At 36.7% G+C, this 20,261-nt stretch overlaps 1 protein-coding gene and 1 non-coding gene across 2 annotated transcripts; both read left to right on the top strand.

Annotated features, from left to right (window-relative positions):
- Window positions 1–9,514: 9,514 nt before the first annotated feature.
- Window positions 9,515–9,731, top strand: LOC126704513 (small nucleolar RNA U3). The gene has a single exon (XR_007648220.1). It is a non-coding gene; the product is annotated as a small nucleolar RNA U3 (small nucleolar RNA).
- A 4,165-nt stretch (window positions 9,732–13,896) lies between these two features.
- LOC126704397 (protein farnesyltransferase/geranylgeranyltransferase type-1 subunit alpha) lies at window positions 13,897–19,604 on the top strand. Its single transcript, XM_050403391.1, has 5 exons — window positions 13,897–14,235; window positions 16,027–16,136; window positions 17,709–17,829; window positions 18,059–18,154; window positions 18,965–19,604. The coding sequence occupies exons 1-5, from the start codon at window positions 13,996–13,998 to the stop codon at window positions 19,394–19,396; spliced, it is 999 nt and encodes a 332-aa protein (XP_050259348.1). The 5' UTR covers window positions 13,897–13,995; the 3' UTR covers window positions 19,397–19,604.
- Window positions 19,605–20,261: the final 657 nt, after the last annotated feature.

Raw genomic sequence — 20,261 nt, 5'->3', positions numbered from 1 at the left:
AAAATTGGTTTTCATTTGACTCCATTACTAATATCACTTTTTTACTCATTAATAACTACTCACCACATCAATAATTTATAATAAAAAAAACTGATAAAATAGTTTGTACTTTTGACCATTTTCATAATATTGCAAGGTAAATAAAGAGATGAATTATTACAAATAGTAGTTTCATCACTTCATGATTTCCAAATTATAACTGAAATTGTATTTTTTTAACACAAAATTTCTAAGCACATGTTCTACGAGCAAATCGCAAATCTTACCTTTTTATAAGGCATGGTCTAATGGAACATTTAATACTATGTCGGATATTACAACACCAATTAAGTTCTATTTAATGCACAAAAATACTACTTTTACGGGTTACTTTATTTTTATTTTATTTTATTGTGAAACTATTAAATTTCATTCAACACAATAAAGGTTCTGCACCAAGTGCTAGTACATTCTCAATACATGCAGGGTTATCCTCTACCTAACAAAGTGTTGGGCTAATCAGCATTATTTCCTAGCTCTCTTTAACATGTGAAATTTCCATACGACCAAAAGCTTGCAGCTGTAGGTCAGTTCAATGATAACATTCTCTAAAATTGTTGTGGGCAGCCATTGATTTTTCCTTGCAAGACTTTGCAAAGAATGTTGGAATTGCTTTCAAAGATAACCTCATGTATACCAAGTACCAACCTTTAGTGCAAAGATCACTGTGACCTCCATTGCTTTAACTTTAGCTTCTAGTTTTTTTTTTTTTTTTTTTTTTTTTGATAAGAAATACTTTCATTCAAACAGAGGACAATACAGTACGTACATCAAGTGCACATTCATGCACAATATGGCTTGGACATTCCTCAAGCCATGCACTAAGTCCTCAACATATGCAGCATGTTGAGCTAATATATGGGCAGGGACATTTCCTTGCCTTCTAGTGTGCGTGAACTCAAAAGTCCTGAAACTCTGGACTTGTCGCAGAATTCCAGCGATGATATTCTGAACCGAGGATGGTGGCTCACTCAGCCCCTGGACCGAGTTGCAGATATTCAAAGAGTCACTCTCAAATATCACGTCTCTGACTCCGACATCGCACGCAAACTGAATTCCTTCCTCCAGTGCCTTAGCTTCTGTCTCCAACGCACCAAGCGGCAATGCCATTTTCTTGCTTAGTGCAGCAACCACCACACCCCCACTGTCACGGATCACCACACCAATTCCTACTTGCTTTCTTTTGGAGAACACAGCGCCATCTACATTAACTTTGTAGCAACCCGGTCTTGGCGGACACCATTTGACCACCACAGGAGCGCTCACCTTGGTCACTTGTGGGCCCTCATTCACTATTTGGAATTCCTCCAGAAGTAGAAGGGAACTTCTTGTGACCGCCCTTCCAACTCTGCCTTTTCCTCCATGAAACACCTCGTTTCTGTTTTTCCATATCCCCCAGCATATGGCTATTATACGCTCCAACAAACCTGGGCATTGGTCCTTTCTTTTCTGTATGTGCCATACAACATCTATAAAGTCCCATGAGGGTTTAATTTCAAAAGGTAAGACCATCTTGCTTGATTCCCAGACTTCTTTGGCCTTGTCACAAAACCAAAAAATATGGCATGCAGACTCCAGTTGCTCCCCACAGGCCTCACAGACATCATCCTTAGTGATATTCCTCCTTTTTAAATTTTCCTTGGTGGCCAAGATGTTCTTGCAAGCCTTCCATGCAAAATGCTTAAGTTTGTTTGGCGTATTCATTCTCCAGACATGCCTCCAAATCTCTCTCAGTTTTGTTGGATCAGATGGCTCTGCTCCTTTTGCACCCCACTCTGTTTCTTGGGCCATTTTGTAGGCGCTTCTCACTGAGAATTTGCCATTTTTGGTTCCTGCCCATATTAGTCTATCCCGGGCCCTGTTCGCACTAAGGGGGATGCTGAGGATTGCATCTACATCCTGGGGCATAAAGGTTTGGCGAATTAGATCAACCTTCCACTCCATTCTGTCTTCATCGATTATGTCTCGTACCCAAGTTACCCCAGTACCCAAAATCTCCGGAGTTACCACCTTGTATGTACTTGGGTTCGGAAGCCATTTGTCTTTCCAAACTTGGATTCGCACCCCATCCCCTACTTGCCATCTCACCCCCCGTTTGACCAGGGCTTGGGCTGCCATGAGGCTTCTCCAAGCATATGAGGGTTGATGACCCATATTTGCCTCTAAAAAGTCACACCTTGGAAAGTACTTAGCTTTATAAACTCGGTGGAATAGAGATGAGGGGTTTGTTTGGAGTCTCCATCCCTGTTTGGCCAACAGAGACAAATTGAACGTCTTCAAGTCCCTAAAACCCATCCCTCCATTCTCCTTTGATAAACACATCTTGTCCCAACTCATCCATGCTAATTTCTTTTCTTCTTTCACTTGCCCCCACCAAAATTGTCTAACCATGCTTGTTAGCTCCTCACATAAGGAATTAGGAAGCTTAAAGCAAGACATTGTGTATGATGGAACAGCCTGAGCAACAGCCTTTATCAGCACCTCCTTCCCCGCATTGGAGAGAAGTTTTTCTTTCCAACCCGTTAATTTATTTGCAACCCGCTGTTTCAAGTGTGCAAAGGTGTTTCGTTTCGACTTTCCTATTAAGGATGGCAAGCCAAGATAGGCTTCATGGGACCGGATTACTTGTGCACCAAACATTGTTTTTATAATCTCCCTCGTACCATTACCCGTATTGTGGCTGAAGAAAATGGATGTTTTGTTCCTATTCAGTTGTTGACCCGAGGACAACTCATAAATCTGTAACACCCTTTGTATCTCAGCACTCTCTCTGGCAGTAGCCCTTCCAAAAATCAGGCTATCGTCAGCAAAAAATAGATGTGAGATCCTCGGACCCCTGGCCGAGGCAGCAACTCCCTTTAAAGCTTTATTCTGGACTGCCTTGTGCAATAAAGCCGATAGTCCCTCAGCACAGATCAGAAAAAGGTAAGGGGATAACGGATCCCCTTGGCGCAGCCCACGTGTTGGGACAATCCGACCCCAAGGATGTCCATTGATGCGAACAGCATATGTCACTGAGGAAACACATCTCATGACCAACCTGATCCAGTCTTCATGGAAACCCAGTTTCGCCATAATCAGCTTCAGGCAGCCCCACTCCACCCGGTCATACGCCTTACTCATATCTAGCTTCAGAGCCATCTCCCCGTTTTTTCCTTTTTTCTTCCGGTTAATATGGGTCATTAATTCATGTGCCACCAACACATTGTCGGTGATGAGTCTCTCTGATACAAATGCACTCTGATTCTCACATATAATTTCCTGCATGATCAACTTTAGCCTATTTGCCACAGTCTTGGATGCAAGCTTATAAATCACGTTACATAAACTAATTGGTCTATAATCAGGCACACATTCTGGGTTCTTTGTTTTGGGAATCAAAACAATATGGGTCTCATGAAAATTTGGAGGAGTTATATCATGATTAAGAAAATCCAAAACAGTTTTTATAACAATAGGATTTACAATAGGCCAGAAATGTTGATAGAATAGAGGGGGCATACCATCGGGTCCAGGAGCCTTCATCGGGTGCATCTGCTTCAGTGCTTTTTCCACCTCATGGGCTCGAAAGTCCTGCAAAAGAGTGGAGTTCATTCTGTCCGTAACTTTGGTTTGAATTGCTTCAAGGAGTTCATCACTGACAGTGGGTTGAGATGAAGTAAATAGCTGCTCAAAGTACTCCACAAAAGTGCTGCCAATCAATGCTTCATCCTCTAGCCAGACCCCATTCGAACCCCTGACTTTGCTAATCGAGTTTCGCTGATGTCTATTAGAGGCTTTTGTGTGAAAAAAAGAAGTGTTACGATCCCCTGCCTTCAGCCAACAATTCCGTGATCTTTGATGCCACATGTCCTCTTCCACTAGTAACATTCTGTTCAATTCTGATTTTACTTCATTTATCTCGTCCATGTTTACATCTCCCCTGTTCCTCCCTTCCAACCATTGAAGTTTCGACTGGAGTGCTGCTATTCGCCTACCAACGTGCCCAAACGTGCTCTTGTTCCATGAGGAGAGAGAAGTCCTGCATTCCTCCAAGCATTGGGAGAATGGGTGTTCCGGATTTGCACCTTGGCCTCGCTCCCACGCCTCCTTCACAATATCCCTGCATCCCACATCCCTCAACCACATGGATTCAAATCTAAACAATTTTTTTCTCCGGAACGGTTTTTGTCTGGTGCGTGCACTCTTAAGGACAAGCATACAATGATCCGACGTAGAAGCTGCTATGTGGTACAACTTGGCTTGTGGAAAAAGAGACACCCAGTTAGAGGACACGAATGCCCTGTCCAGTCTTTCACGAACCCAGCCCCGCGGGCCTAACCTTCTGCTCCACGTAAATTCCGACCCAATAAATCCCAAGTCCCTCAGCTGGCACCTGTTAATTGTCTCGACAAAACTACGCATTTGCCATTCAGGCCGAAGGTTTCCCCCGACCTTTTCATTGAGATGCATTATTTCGTTAAAATCTCCCATAATAAGCCATGGAAGATCACTACCTTTGCTCAACTGTTCAATTAGTTTCCACGAATCCATACGTTTGTTTGTTTCTGGATGGCCATAAAAGCCGGTAAACCTCCACTTCCTGTTTCCATTTTCTTCATTTACTATCACATCAATGTGACGAGGAGAATACGATTGAACATCCACTGTCAAAGAGTTTTTCCACAATAGAGCCAGACCACCTCCCCTGTTCACACTAGGCACAACTAGACCTTGTTGCCTCTCTAGTTTGCGTTTTATTCTTGCCATCTCAGACACAACATACTTGGTCTCAATGAGAAAGACCAAGGTGGGATCTTCCTCCAAAACAGTCTTTTGGAGAGCTTTTACTGTGCAGGGGTTCCCAAGCCCCCGACAGTTCCAACTTATGGCACTCATTGCTCTCGGCGGGGCTGTCCCGCAGCCTCCACCGTTTCATGTTGCTGTGTTATTATCTTGCTCATGACCTCCACCTCTTCCACCACTTTTTGCTTCTTTCCATATTCCCCTGTATCAATCTCTTCTAATGGAGATCGATCCTTTCTCTTCATCCCAACCCCGTCCACCTCAACCTCCATCACTGTCTTATTGCGTGATGCACATTTTTTCTCCCCCTCTGAAATCGCCCCTTGCATGTTTTCCTTCCCTGCATGGTTACGTCCAGCCTGATTTTTCTTTTGGGTAGGGCCCCTCCCTTTCCTTATTTTGATCTCACATTGGGCTTTGGAGCTATCCGTGCCCATCACAAACAATTTAAAGTCTTGAGATACCTCTTGGCCCAACTTGGTTTCCTTTGCATTGGGGGGAGTCATCCCCAAACTTTCTAAGCCCACGCCAACATTAGGCCCAAGGGAAGGCCCATTAGGAAAAACTAGACTTGCACTCACCGTATTTGTCAATGGAGGAACAGAGGACAGTGGTTTATCTGTCAATGAATCCCAAGTTTCATTAAATGGTGGCGCCAATCCTGCACCTTCCGTACCCATAATCGCTGCGTCAATCTCTTGGATTTGCTGTTCGAAATTTGAATCCTGCCATTTCTGTGGGGTTCGGTGCTCAAAGTGCGCTGTCAGTGTACTTTTGCTTTCCGTATCAGCTTTAGTGAGATCCACGCCATCTATCACGTGGGACCCTCCTTGTACCACTATCGTCCCACTATCATTCTGGCTTTGGTAAGCTCCTCCCTCACACGGTGTCGCCGCTGAGTCTGGTTGTGGTCCTCTTCCCCCATTGTTCTTTGTTGCGACTATCAGTTGCGGCTTTTGGGTGCGGTCTTGGGTCGCTCTCATCCATGGACCAAACTGTTTATCCTCTGCTCGGAGAGTTTCCTTGCTGCGTATCCAGAGCAAACAGTCCCTCTCATCATGATCCACTTTCCCACACCAGTAGCAGAAGATCGGAAGCCTTTCGTATTTGAAATCCACCCATATCTTACCCGACTCTCCCATGCGGACCGTGCGGCCTCTACACAACGGAAGTGTTATATCCAAGGAGACTCGGATTCGAAGGTAGCTACCTCTGCAAAATCCTTTCTCCTCAACGTCCACCTTCTCCACCATTCCCAGTGTCTTCCCAATACGCATCCCAGCCTCTTTAGTTTGGCTCATCGTAGGCAAACCGTGAATCTGGACCCAGAAGGATACTCTGTTGAACTGGAGTTTGTTCACAGCCTCCCCTGCCTTGAGACTGTGGAGGATTAGAAGATATTTGTCAAACGACCATGGGCTTAACAGTAAGACTCTATCCATGTCGTCCTTACATATAAACTGAAAAAGGACCTTATTGTTACCCAAATCACAAACCTCAAAATTATTTTCTGTTCGCCATACCGATCTTAAGACTCTCGCCACAGATTCCAAACTCACCCATCGTTTAGTGCAGAATTTGCCGGCCAGGACATAACCGGTTTCCGTCACCGGCAGAGACAGATCAACCTCACTCCCTTCTCTATCGGACAAACGAATACCTTCACACCTACTTGTTATCTCATCCATTACCCTCTGCCTTGGAAGACAACGACAAAACCAGGAAAAAGAAGATCAGAAAAAGAAAATGAAGAAAGAAGATCAGGAAAAGAGAATGGGTTTCTACCGTCACGCGGAGAGAAATTTTTGCCTAACGGCAAGACTTACTTTTCACCTCTGGGACTTCACTGAAGGCCTAGAGAGAAAACTTTTAGATTTCAATTAGAGTTTGATAGGGCATTCGAAAACTTTAGCTTCTAGTTAGCCTAGCAGAAAGTTGAAATTCTTACTCATTACAGCAGCAACACGTCATCCGTGATCACCACACCCATTCCTTCTTCCTTCTGGTACGTGAATACCACTCCATCAACATTAGCTTTAGACCAACCATTTGGCAGTTAAAATGCATTAAAAAAACATTATTTTTGTAGTGGCCTTTCCTCCAAGAAACCCTTGGGCCACGTCGGGATTTGGGCCCCCTAATTTATTTGTGTTCTTGTTCGGGATGAAACCTACAATTGGAGATCTCTGGGGTGGGTTTCTCAATGGTGGATCATACCTTGACCTAACTTGTCGTTGAATTGTTTGGATTGGGCTTAGCCAAGGAGATTCCCCGGCAGCTGAGCTACCTGTTTGAGGTCTGAGCAAGTTCCCTAAACCCCAAACTCTATTCTCACTTTTCTCTCGTTTATCCCTCCCCCAATTTTTGTTCCAACCCTTTGTTCCACCCCTCTTTCCTCTTTTATACCCTTCTATTAGTGGAGCCCTCATGATGACAGAATATTCCACACGTGTGTGGGTCCTACCCCTCCTAGAGCGTAAGTGGCTCTTCATGTCTATGGCACTATTCCTTATGTCAAATCTTTTATCGGGCAGGGAGCTTGTAGCTCTAACATTGGGAAGACTATTTAGTAACTTGTGCCTAACACCAATTTTGTGCTCGAAAAGACATTGGTCCTAGCCCTAGCAATTACCCCCAACAGTGCAAATCATCAAGGGAACCCCCGAGGTGAAGCACATTTGACCACATTCTGCTCGGCTTAAAATAAAAAAGGGAACGAGGCCGATTGAATTCAATTGGGCCAAGCTCGAGAGGGATGGGCCTCCTTTTTTATTCCCACGACCATTTCGTACAATGAAATAAAGATAATTCCTTAATAGATTTTTTGATTTTGTACTATGAAAGGGAGATTGACGTGACATACGAAATTAGTTATAGATGATTTTTTTTTTGGTAATACATCGAATGCAAGTATAAATCAATTGCGAATAAGTTTATTATAGAAGAGTTTGACTTTATCAAAACCTAGTAGGTTTTCCACCATAGGTGGTGAGTTATCAAAAAAACACATGTTCACTAAATTGATTGGCTCATAGCTTAGAAAGTGCATCAACACATTGATTTGCCTCCCTAAAAATATGCTGAATTTTAGATTTGCGGTAGCTTCTTAATATGAGCAAGGGCTCCATCATAAGATTTTTCAAGGAATGGTTGTCAAGCAATATTGAAAAGGTGTTCCTTTTTTCATTTATTAATTTAGCTTTAAATTTTAGTATATTTTCTTATTTTGAATAATTCAAAATTTTCTCATGCTTTGAATTTTAGATATTGGCCTTTAGTGTGATGGCAACATCCAAAATAAGAATTCACATGTGAGCTCGAGAAATATATCTCCAAAATCAGGGGAGAGTTTGTCTACCATTCACATCTTCTAAACTAATAAAAAAAGTAGTAGTTTTATGACCCCCAATAGGAAAAAAAAATCCCAACATTGTTTTTGTAAGATAGACGCTTGCTTTAGATACAAGAAAAATTAATATGAAATTTTGTAGATTAATTTGAAATGTGTTAAGAAACCATTATTATTTTTCTTTAATTTATATTTTATTAACATTGAATGATGCAATTTTTATTTGTAATACATTAATTTATTCTTAAATTTTTGTATAATTCTCATTATTAATAGTGAAAATGTTTTGTTCAAAATTTGAACCGCACTACTACAACTAAAATTCTCTTTTACTTTTTTACAAAAACAAATGAGGTTATCATTTACAAACATTTTAGCATGTCACATAGATATATGTGTTTGCTAAATTAAATGAATGTCACTTGGTTTTAATAATTCCAATCTACATTTCTACAACATGAGGACAGACACCAGTTTAACTTGAGAAAGTTTATAAACAAGAAAAAAAAAATTTGCTAATATGACAAATTGTTAGTAATAAGCAAAAAAAAATAATGTCAATAATGAGTCCATATAAGAATTAATAAATATTTTTGTATCTATAGCATTACTTATTATGCTTTTTAATATATTAGGATTACTTATTTTGCTTTGAAAAAAAAAAGCAAAAATATATTTAAAATAAAAAAGTCATAGGCCATAGCCGTAGCCAGAGGGTAAGATACTAAGATCAACCAAGTAATTAAAATTTAAGAGCTGTGTCCTAATTGGTCCAGGGACTAAGAGCATCTCCAACAGGAGAGCTAAACACCAAATGTTCTCTACTTTAAAGAGTAAACCCACAAAATAAGCTACTGTTCATTCTCCAATGGACTCTCTATATCCTAAATTTTTTATGGCTCATGAACAATAGCTCATCAAGTTTGATGGGCTACTGTTCATTCTTCAAATATTTTTTTCTATTATAATAATAAGGTATTGAATAAAAAAATGTTGGAAAATGTGTAGTTGTTAAAAAAAGAATAAATAATGAATGAAGAAATAATATTTAAATGAGATAGAGAATCTGTTGGAAAATGTATTTAAAAAAGTGGGTAGTTAAAAGATAAAAATCATTATTCATTCTCCAAACAATACAAAAATTTGTCTAATTTGCTGAAGATGCTCTAAAGGGCATATTTGTCCTTGAGTAGACAGCAATGAATGAAGTGGGAAGGTTTAAAAGGGCAGTTGTGTCAATCAGAAAGTACCATGATTCTGTAACCCAAGCGAGCTTGTCCCACATCGACTAAATAGTTAGCAAGACTTGAGTTTATAATAGTAGTTTCAGCTTGTTTGGTCACGACCTTACTTGAACAGGATCTGTTCTATAGGATCGTACCTCTGAATCCTTGATCACAAAGGAGACAGGACCTAAACCCGGTGGATGAATCATGGCCGTGCGATCAGAGCGTGATTAACGGCCCTGATGCTTCTGGTTGAGGCATCAGTCTGTAGAGGATCGTTCTCAACGTGGGCTTGCCTCGGTTGGGATGGTCGCATGGCTGTCTGACGGGCTTCCAAAACAATTTTTGCTTTTTGTTCTTATATAGTCATGGTATACAAGGAGTTTGATAAAATTCCCGACTCTTTTTTTTAAAATTTATTTTGGGCAAATTTTTTTGTACAGCATCTGGAATGCAATAGAAAACTGTGATTACAAAATTGATGTTTTATTATTATTCCTATGTGTACAAAGGTGTTTGATAAAAATTTTAAGTGATGTTAGCAAAGAGGGGTTGTTGGCCTAATACATGTCACTTCTACTTGTTAGAGATTGGATGATGTCCTAACAACTAGGAACATTTGATTCTGACTATGCTATGAGGTTATATTTTGGCTTTTGAGAAGGGCTTATGGTTTTTAGATCAGTATTATCATAGTTGAATTTTTATTGCAATTATATTGAGTTCTCATGATCATTATAACATAACATGATCTAGCCAGCAGAACAACCACTTTGCTGATGATACCATCTCTGATCACCACAACCATACCTGCCTCCTTAGCTCTAGCACAATCACAAGAACATGGGCAGTAGTTTCTGTTTCTTTTCCAAACTCCTCGCATAAACTATCAGGAGTTTTATGTCTACGGAATAAATTGTGTTTAATAAGCTTCAAATTGTTGCCTCCTCATTAAGTACTTTTGCTGAAATTTATTTCATTCCTGCAAGTTGAAACTCACTAAGAAGTGAAGAGAATCAGAGATGATCAGTGGGCAGTTGTGAAGTCACTTTGCAGACACTAGGCAATAGGCAAATTGAAACTCAAAAATTCAATCTGAAATTTTCATCCTTCCAAGTTCCAATACCGGACCCAAGATTTCAATTGATCGAATGGCAATCGAATGACAATCAAATCTTTATAAACTGTTTCTCTTGAGTTTGCTTCTTGTACAAATGATCTTAAATTTGTATGAACACATTACAGACTCATTTGGCAGTTACATTATCATGGAATTCACCAACTAAAACTTAAACATCATTCCTTGCTTTGTTGGCAATCAAGATTCTGCAAGTTCTTCCTCTTTCTCTCCTCTCTATTGTCTGACCCTAAAGTATTTTTGTTGGTTGGTCAATTGATATTTTATATATTTATAAAATGGGTTCCATTGGAATGCACTTCATGCATGCATGACAAATGACCCTAAGTAGGGTTGCAACAAGTAGTTGTGTCGGTAAAGGAACATATTCACAAAAAAGTGGAACTTGAGGAGCATGATTCATATAGCAAGTGGTTTTATGCAAAACACTTCTTTCAAATGTTGGAACTTAAGGAGCATATTTATAAGAAGTAATAGTAGAAATGTGTTGGTCATTTTGGCTTTAGAATTACTTTTCTTCCTTATGAGCACTAGAGGACCATGTTTACTTGTACCGTAAAGCATTCACGTCCTATCTAGTAAACCGTAGCCAAATTTTAAGGTAAAAAGTCAATGTTATCACAAAAAAATTTTAATTAATTACAGGCTTTTCAAACACAACCTACAACCTAGTATTGATTTTCTTATACATCCAATTAAAACATTCATCATATATCTTTCGATAAGAGATAGATAAAGTTAATAAAAAAGAGAAGAAAAACTTTACAATACATTACAGGTTCTTAAAACCTGTAGAGCATAGTCAAAAGTGGGATTTTTTAAGTCTTTCTTAGGATTTGTTTGGACACCGCTTATTTGCTGAAAATTGAAAATTTATTACTGAAAATACTGTAGCAAAATATTTTTTAAAAGGCAAAATACTATTCACTTGCTGCTGTTCACACGTTTTTGTGTTTTGGCTGGTCTATGAACAGTGCGATGGGACCAGCCAGAAAAGGCAAACGCACATTCAACGCAAACACAATGCTAAACAAACACAGACTTGATTACCATAGTTTTCAATTTGGTTAAGAAAATGTTTTTGATGAGCTAGATGCTAATGCCCTTAAGAGACGCAGACTTAATTACCATACTTTTCAATTTGGTTAATAAAATGTTTTTGATGAGTAAGATGCTAATGCCCTTAAGAGACTAACAATTCTGGTCATACTTAAAAGCACAAACTTTCATTTTTGTGGGATTTGGGAGAGGCAAAGATAGACAACCTTACCTTCAATTTATTAGAGAGACTGATGATTCTTAAGACTAAAATAACAATGAAGGATTAAAAAAATTCAACCACCCACTTTCTTGTGAGCTATGGATGAATAAAAAGTTCAATAAGATTCTCTAACTCACCAAAATAAAAAAGTTTGACAGAGGATAAAGTAAAAATAAAAATAAAAAAGAGAGAATCTCTAATTCTTTTTAGTTTGATAAATTTTAATCTCTCCATATTCTAAAGATAATTTTTTGTGTTTTCTAGTGTTTAATAACATTAGAAAAAATGAGTTAAAGGAAAATTGTTTTCGGTAAACATAAAAAGTATAACTTATTTTTAGAAATTTTTTTTCACTAATCGGAAAATAACTCTATCTCACAATAAGTTAAATAATGGAAGTTAGGAGTTGTTTTTCAACTTATTTTAAGTTGCTACCAAATATATAAAAATGAGATAGTTTTATAATTTTTTTTAAATAACTCATTTTCTATAAAACATTATTGCTAAAACAAATAGAGTGAAGTTTGTGATTATTTTTGTTTTGTTCTTTTATGTTTCAAATTTTGTATCTTCTTTTTTTATCGGAAAAAAAGAAGATACAAATTTTATATCTTCAACATTTGTGTTTAACTTCATTTTCATATTAGCATTTTCGTTTATAGCAGTTTGTAATTTGACCACCAAATGTAGGATAAGTATATAGTAATTTTAGTAAATGAAGATTGACTACAAAGAAAAATATAAAGATAATATCAAACATAAGTAATTAAAAATGCAAAATATTAAAATATAAAGAGGCATTTGATTAAGACATTGCATAATGATCCGAATAATTTTGTTACATCTATACATTAACGGTTAAAAAAAATTAAAAAAATAAATAAAAACTAACCAAAGACAAAACAAATATATATATATATATATATATTACCTTATTTCTTTATTGGGTAAACTACATATTTGGCCATTATCATTTACATCATATTTCAATTTGATGACTAACTTTTTAATTGTATCAATTTGGTCTCCAACCTTTCAATGTCATGTCAATTTAATCTCTGTCATTATCTCTTGGATGAAAATTGTTGACATGGTTAACAGCTAAAATAAAAAATTAATTTTTGTTGATATGGTAGTAAACTAATTTTTTATTTTGGTCGTTTGTTATGTTAACAATTTTTATTCAAGAGATAATTGTGGGGACTAAATTGACATGACACTGAAAGTTTAGGGACCAAATTAACACAATGGAAAGGTTAAAAACCAAATTAAAATATTGTGTAAAGGATAGAAATCAAATACATATACCCTTCTTTTTTTGAGCAAAATTACAACTTACTTGTGGTTTGGTCGAAATTTAAGTTATCTACTTGTAGTTTAACAAATTATAAATTACCCACTTGATGTTAGCTCAGTTAGAGTTCTATAACTCACCTTTATTAAAAACATGGCTAAATATATAATTTTACTTCGCTTTTATGCCTCTCTTCTCAAAAAAAACAAAAAAAACAAAAAAAAAAATACAATGACAAAACTTATGTACAGTACCTTAATTGCTGTTTCTTAAGTTCTCTTTTTAAAATTCTACCATGTGGTTACTTAAGTTAAAAAATACACTTTCATTAATGAGAAAAAAGCTACATGACAGAATCTTAAGAGATGAACCTAAGGAACAGCACCTAAGTATTGTACCTAAGTTTTGCTCAAAATACAATATAAAAAAGAATCCAACAGAACGCTTGCACCATAAAATTTCAAACCACAAATAGGCAACTTAAATTTTAATCAAATCTCATAATGGTAAAATGTCAAATTTTAAATTATATATAAGCAACTTAAATTTCGATTATTTACCCAAAAAAAAAAAAACTTAAATTTCGATCCATTCACATGTAATGAGTTGTAATTTCCCCTTTTATTTTATTTTATTTTTTTTTTTTTTTTTTTTTGGAAGTAGAGAGACCGTCAATAACATGACAAATTTTGAGGTTGTTGGCTATCAAAAAAAAAAAAAAAAAAATTTTGAGGTTGTTGGGTAACAAATTTTTAATTTCCACGTTAGAATTGTCAATTCATAAAAAAAACCAAGAAAAAACAAAAACAAAAGAACAATTCCTTGCGTAAAGTAGTAGAAAGTAGAATCCAGAAACCACTCTTCACTCACTCATTCATTCATTCCTTACCGAGTTTCAGACGAATGGAGTCCGACGAAGACGAAGTGATGCAGAGGGTCCCACTGAGCGAGAGACCGGAGTGGTCCGACGTGACTCCTGTCCCGCAAGACGATGGTCCGAACCCGGTTGTCCCAATCGACTATAAGCCTGACTTTGTCGAAACCATGGACTACTTCCGAGCCATCTATGTCGCCGACGAGCGATCCTCTCGTGCTCTCAATCTCACCGCCGAAGCCATTTCCTTCAACCCCGGCAATTACACTGTAACACCTCTCTCTCTCTCTCTCTCTATTGCAATTCGTGGATTCAAAGTTTTAAACTTTAAACGCGTGAGATGGTTTAGCGGTGTTGGGTTTGTTTGTTTTGTTATGAATTTAGAAACCCAGGTCTTTAAAATGCGATTTATAAACAAAAAATGTAAAATTGCTTTCTGGGTTTGTTTGTGATTTAATAATTTTCTCTTCTAAATGTCAGTATAGCTGAGAATATTTGTTCAATTTTAAGAAGGTTAATCAAATTGATGCTAATATATCAAAACGTTGCTAAATTTGTACTAAACTCTCTGATATTTATGAATAATCTACACTGTATCCTCTCTCTTCAAAGGCTTAAACATGTGAGATGTCTTAATGGTTTTGGGTTTGTTTGTTTTGTTATGAATTCAGAAACTCAGGTCTTTAAAGTGCGATTTATAAACCAAATTAAAAAAAAAAAAAAAAAAAAAAAAAAAAAAAATGTAAAATTGCTTTCTGGGTTTGTTTGTGATTTGATAATTTCCTCTTCTAAATATCAGTATAGCTGAGAATATTTGTTCAATTTTAAGAAGGTTAATGAAATTGATGTTAATATCACAAAAAGTTGGTAAATTTGTATTAATCTGTCTGATATTTGTTGATAATTTGCATATTTAGAAGTCATGAAGTTGTGGAAAATCAATGTTTGCAGTCTTAAGAATTTAGAAGTCGGGTCTTTGTGTGTGTGTGTTTTTTCTTTGTGTGCGTGTGTGTGGGTAGTTTGTAATTTCCTCTTCTATTATCAATATACTAGCTGAGAATATTTGTTCACTTTTAACAAACTTCATCAAATTGATGTTAATATCCCAAAAAGTTGCAAAATTTGTACTGAATTGTCTGATATTTATGAATAATTTACATATTGAGAACTCATGAAGTTGTGGAAAATCAATGTTTTGCCTGATCCTTTTTCTCTTTCATTCTGTATAAGAACAGACTCTTTTCGTGGCTAGTTTGTAATTCCTCTTCTAAGTATCAGTACAGTAGAGAATATTTGTTCAATTTTTGAAGCTTAATCAAATTGATGCTAGTATATCAAAAAGTTGATGAATTTGGACTAAACTGTCTGATATTTATGAATAATTTATATATTGAGAACTCATGTCTCATGAAGTTGTCAAAACATACAATTTTCTCTGTTTATGGGTTATGATCTTTTTTGCTTTTAATTAATTGTCAAAAGTAATTCAAATTCACAATTGGGCTTTAAGCTTACTACCCTTGATGTTAGAGTGCAGAGAGCTTCAGCTTCTTTAAGCACTCGTTATTGAAATTCTTTGGATATTAGATGATTGATATTTGTTTGAACTTTGAACTTAGTATTTCTTAAAGGTCATACCCAGTGCACAAAGCTCCCATTCTGCAAGGTCTTGGAGTCATGATTGGTGGGCAGCATTACTCCCTTTTTTTTTTTTTTGAGAGGTTGACTCCCGAAATTGAACCTGCGACTTGTTGCTTTTGATGGAAGGCACTTGTCTTGGCACCAAGCCCGACCTCTTGAACTAACTTAGTATTACTTATATATGTGTATATATATATATAGAGAGAGAGAGAGCATTCTTTAGAAACATATATGATATACAAACTCTTTCACATGTGAGGCTAGGAAATTGTGTTTTTAAACAAGAACCCATAACATTCCAGATACTAAGATGTTTGTAAAGGAGGCCAATTTTTTCTCTTAGATGATATTCTTGAAAAATGTTGGTGACAATTTAGTTTTGGATCTGGGACTAAGAAATCTTTTTTTTTTTTTGGTAGGTATGGCATTTCAGGCGTTTAGTACTCGAGGCACTTGATATTGACTTGCAAGTTGAATTGGATTTTATCGACAACATTGCTAAGAATAATTCAAAAAATTATCAGATATGGTGAGCCATAGTATCTATACATTTTGATTCATTTCTCTTAGTTTTTGTTTACAATGTATGTAAAATAAAAGAAACGTTTTATGAAGATGTATTAAAAATTTGAAGCTGATGTTGTATCTGAAAACAAGATGCAATCACCCTAAACTTTGCAGTCAGCTATGGATTCTAAACAAACTAATTAGGGCAGCCCCATGTATTTTTTTTAACCATTTTTTCCAATCCAAATTCATACTCTTGGTCACCCATCTCCTCCGCCCAATGAAAAAGAAAACTTGAATTTTCAATTTTTAGGCTCTTTAAATATTCATTTTTAAGATGCCAATTATTGGATGGAGAGATTACGAAAATAAGAAATTGTGATGACTTGATTGAACTTGGAGGTGCTAATTTAGTTAAGATGTAATTAATAGACTGTGGTGCTATGACCTAACCACTATGCATTAAATCATATGAATCTTAGTTTGTAACTCAGAGCTTGAACCAAATTAAGTTTTAACATAGATATCATGTCTGAAATGGTGTCGAATAGGCATCTACATAAATTGTCCACTAGAATAGAGGGTGCTGGCACAGAATGCTCTTTAGTTCCCTTTGTTTTGAGTAAATACTTATTGGCTGTAAGTTGGGCATAGAGTTTCTTACCATTATTCGGTTAAACTTAAATGGTAATGCCCTATCTTCCAAGGCCCTGATTCATTTTCTGGTGTATTTGTGTAATATGGTCTAAAAGTCCTGTTGTGATGCATCCATGGAAGATTAAATTTGTTATTATTTTGCAAAGTCATCATTTCAAGAAATTTATGGGCCCACGTGTGAAGTCCAATTGAAGTAAAAGTCATGCTTTTAAAAGTATAGTTATATTTGTCGGAGGGCTGAAACTGTTTTAATTTGAGTTTTTATTTAACAAGTAATGGTCAATTTAGTATTCAAGGGCAAAATTGTAATTTCTGCAATCCTTGCAAATTATGGGTATTTCAGTAGTTTTGTTGAATCTAGAATTTTCTAAGAGATTCTAAATTATCTAAGGTTTTATTTTCCTTTAATCCAGGTTGGTCTTTTATTAGTTAATACCTTATTAGGTTCTCAGTTTACTAGTTAAACAAGAATGAGTCCTTATATATATATTTGTGTTCAATGTACTTTAAAAATAGATAGATTTATAAAAACACTGAATGTTTGAAGTATTGAGGTACGTTGGCCTTTGTGTAATTCTTTCTTTCTCTTTTCTTCTTCACTTTTTTGTGCTACTATTTTCGGGTATTGTTCATACTTCACCTGAACTCCACATATTTCTCTTTTCTCTTGCTTCCTTAGAACCCTAAATCCGACCTTCATCTTTTCTATTAAACCCTAGTATCTTCTATCAATGCATACTTCCTATTCTCTTCTTTAGTATTTTAAATAATAGTTTTGTTTGAATAGATTCTTCTGAGTCATGTCAGTCTAGTTTTCATCTTAAACTCTCCATCCAACTACAAATTTTCTGTTCTGAGTTCTTTTTGGGAGTTTCTGTAGTTTATTTTACCCTTACCCAGATACCACTGCATTGATCTTAATGACAGATATTTGTAGGCATCATAGGCGGTGGGTTGCTGAAAAATTGGGAACTGATGCTGCAGACAAGGAACTTGAGTTCACCAAGAAGATACTATCCGCTGATGCGAAACATTACCATGCCTGGTCCCATAGGCAGGTTTGTGCTGCTGTTGCCTTCTTTATGCTAAATGGGTGACATTAAGCACTTCCTTGCACGATTCCCTGTATATATATATATATATATATATATTCCTTTAAGTAATTGGAATTATTTTGAACACTGTTGCTTGGAGGCTTCTATATATTTCAAGTTATACTTGGTGGTGAAATAGAATCATATCTAACTTTTTTTTTTTTTTTTCTTTTCTTTCTTTTCATTAATGCAGTGGGTTCTGCTGGCGCTAGGGGGATGGGAAGATGAGCTTGACTACTGTCGGGAGCTCCTTGAAGAAGACATTTTTAACAATTCTGCTTGGAATCAGGTACAGTGAGATGATGGGCATCTGCTGTTTGATCATAATAATCCAATGTAATAAAAATAAAGTGGTAGTCACTCGTGCATTTGTGTGAGTTACTTTGTTCATGCCTCTAATTTCTTATTAAAAGGTTTTTGGGGGGGGTGAAGTGGGACATGGGTGGAAGTTAACTAATTTATCTATTGCACTAATGCAATTTAGTACAAGATAATATAAGTTCTGATGAGTGTAGTCCCATACTCAGACAATCAGCTGATTAGAACAATTTTGCTGTGGATTCCATGGTGGACCTTCTCATGGCTAGTTTGGCTTGGTCCTTTTCTTTTCTTTTTAATTTAATATGCAACCTTTAGTTATGGATTTACTAAAACAGTGAATCTACAACAAACAACTCATGATAGGCTTTTTGTTATTTAACTATTTTGAATACTGTTACAATGTGCCAAGAGCATCTTGGCTCAGTGGCAACTCAGATTCAAACCCTAGGGGCAAGGTCCCATCATCCTATGTAGCAAAAAAAAACAGTAAGAATACCATTACACTGTGAAATGACTACTGTTTGTTACAACTTCATCTCAACCTTCTACTATTGGTCTTTGATTCCTTAAATTCTTGTCAAACTTTGCTGCTACCATGACCATTTTTTATTTACATTGATGCCTGCTAATTATGTTGGCATTTTGCTCTGCGTAAGTTTACTTTTCTGCTTTCCATCTTTGCATCTTTGTTAAAAATTGGCGGGCTGGGTTATTTGATTATTTCTCCCTTTTTTTCTCGTCTTGGTAAATCAACAACCACATGTTTTATGTGTAACAGAGATACTTTGTTATAACAAGATCTCCCCTCCTGGGAGGCCTAGAGGCTATGAAAGAGTCTGAAGTGAGTTACACTGTTGAAGCCATTCTGGCCCACCCAGAGAATGAGAGCCCATGGAGATACCTTCGAGGGCTTTACAAAGGCGACACTCAGTCTTGGGTGAATGATCATCAAGTTTCCTTACTGTGTTTGAGGGTTTTGAATACCAAAAGCAACTTTGTGTTTGCTCTGAGCACACTTTTGGATCTTCTCTGCCATGGTCTCCAACCAAGTCAAGAGGCCAAAGATGTCGTCGCGGCTCTAGAGATGTCGGGCACTGTTGAACCAGATTCTGACTTGGCAAAATCAGTTTGCTTTATCTTGGAACATGTAGACCCTATCAGAGCTAACTATTGGCGGTGGCGTAAGAGCAAGCTTCCACATGCGACTTAATATCTTTAGGACTAATGGATGAGCTGGTTGCTTCTTCTCACTGTCAATTCGTCTTCTGGTTATTTGTGTCTACAGGTCGAGTTGGATACATGGTCATGATCCTTGGTAATATGTTTGCAAGGATATTTTTGTCGTAAGAATATAATGTTAAAAAACCCTAGTCCAATTTGCCTGACATTATTATTTAATTGGAACACCACTTATCATCCGCTGATTAATGTCATTTTTTTCTGCCTAGCAAATGAAATTAGTTGCTTGCATTTCCCTAGAAAATGTAACCCTGCAAATTTTAGGTTTCCATGAAAGATTCTGTCATTTCAGATAATGACCTTGCTAGTAGTTTCTCTAGAATTGACATTTGAAATCAAAGAGATCGCTAGACATGCATAAGATACTGGTTTGACAAAAACTGCGAACTGGATTTAAATAGTCTGATTTAATAACATTCATTATTTCTCTATCTTCCAATTCAAAATAATAATAATAACATTCATTATTTCACAGCATTGGTTGAAAGATGGTTGTTTGTAGAGCCAATTTTAGGGCCCATCATTTTGCAGAGAAGTTTTGATTTTGGCGCGGATGCCTACGGGAGAGAAATGATGCCATACAGGCATACTTGTGTCCCAATTCAGCAAGAGGTTTGGAATTGTGAAGTCATAGTTGAGGCGTGCATGAAAATGATAATACAACCAAGTTTTTAAAGTTCAGTTTAGGAATCTAAGGCACAGTATACAAGGAACTGTTCTATGTAGTTTATGATGTTCATCCATTTTGTAGAGAGATTTGGTGTTTAATCACAACATAAATGTCTGATCACTATCTGTAAAGAAGCACCATCAATAAATTTAACTTTGGCAATGTT

The sequence above is a fragment of the Quercus robur genome, chromosome 10 (assembly GCF_932294415.1).
Source record: "Quercus robur chromosome 10, dhQueRobu3.1, whole genome shotgun sequence".
NCBI classification, from domain to species: domain Eukaryota; kingdom Viridiplantae; phylum Streptophyta; class Magnoliopsida; order Fagales; family Fagaceae; genus Quercus; species Quercus robur.
Note: the sequence above shows the minus strand (reverse complement) of the source record. Positions and strands in the feature narration are given on the sequence as shown.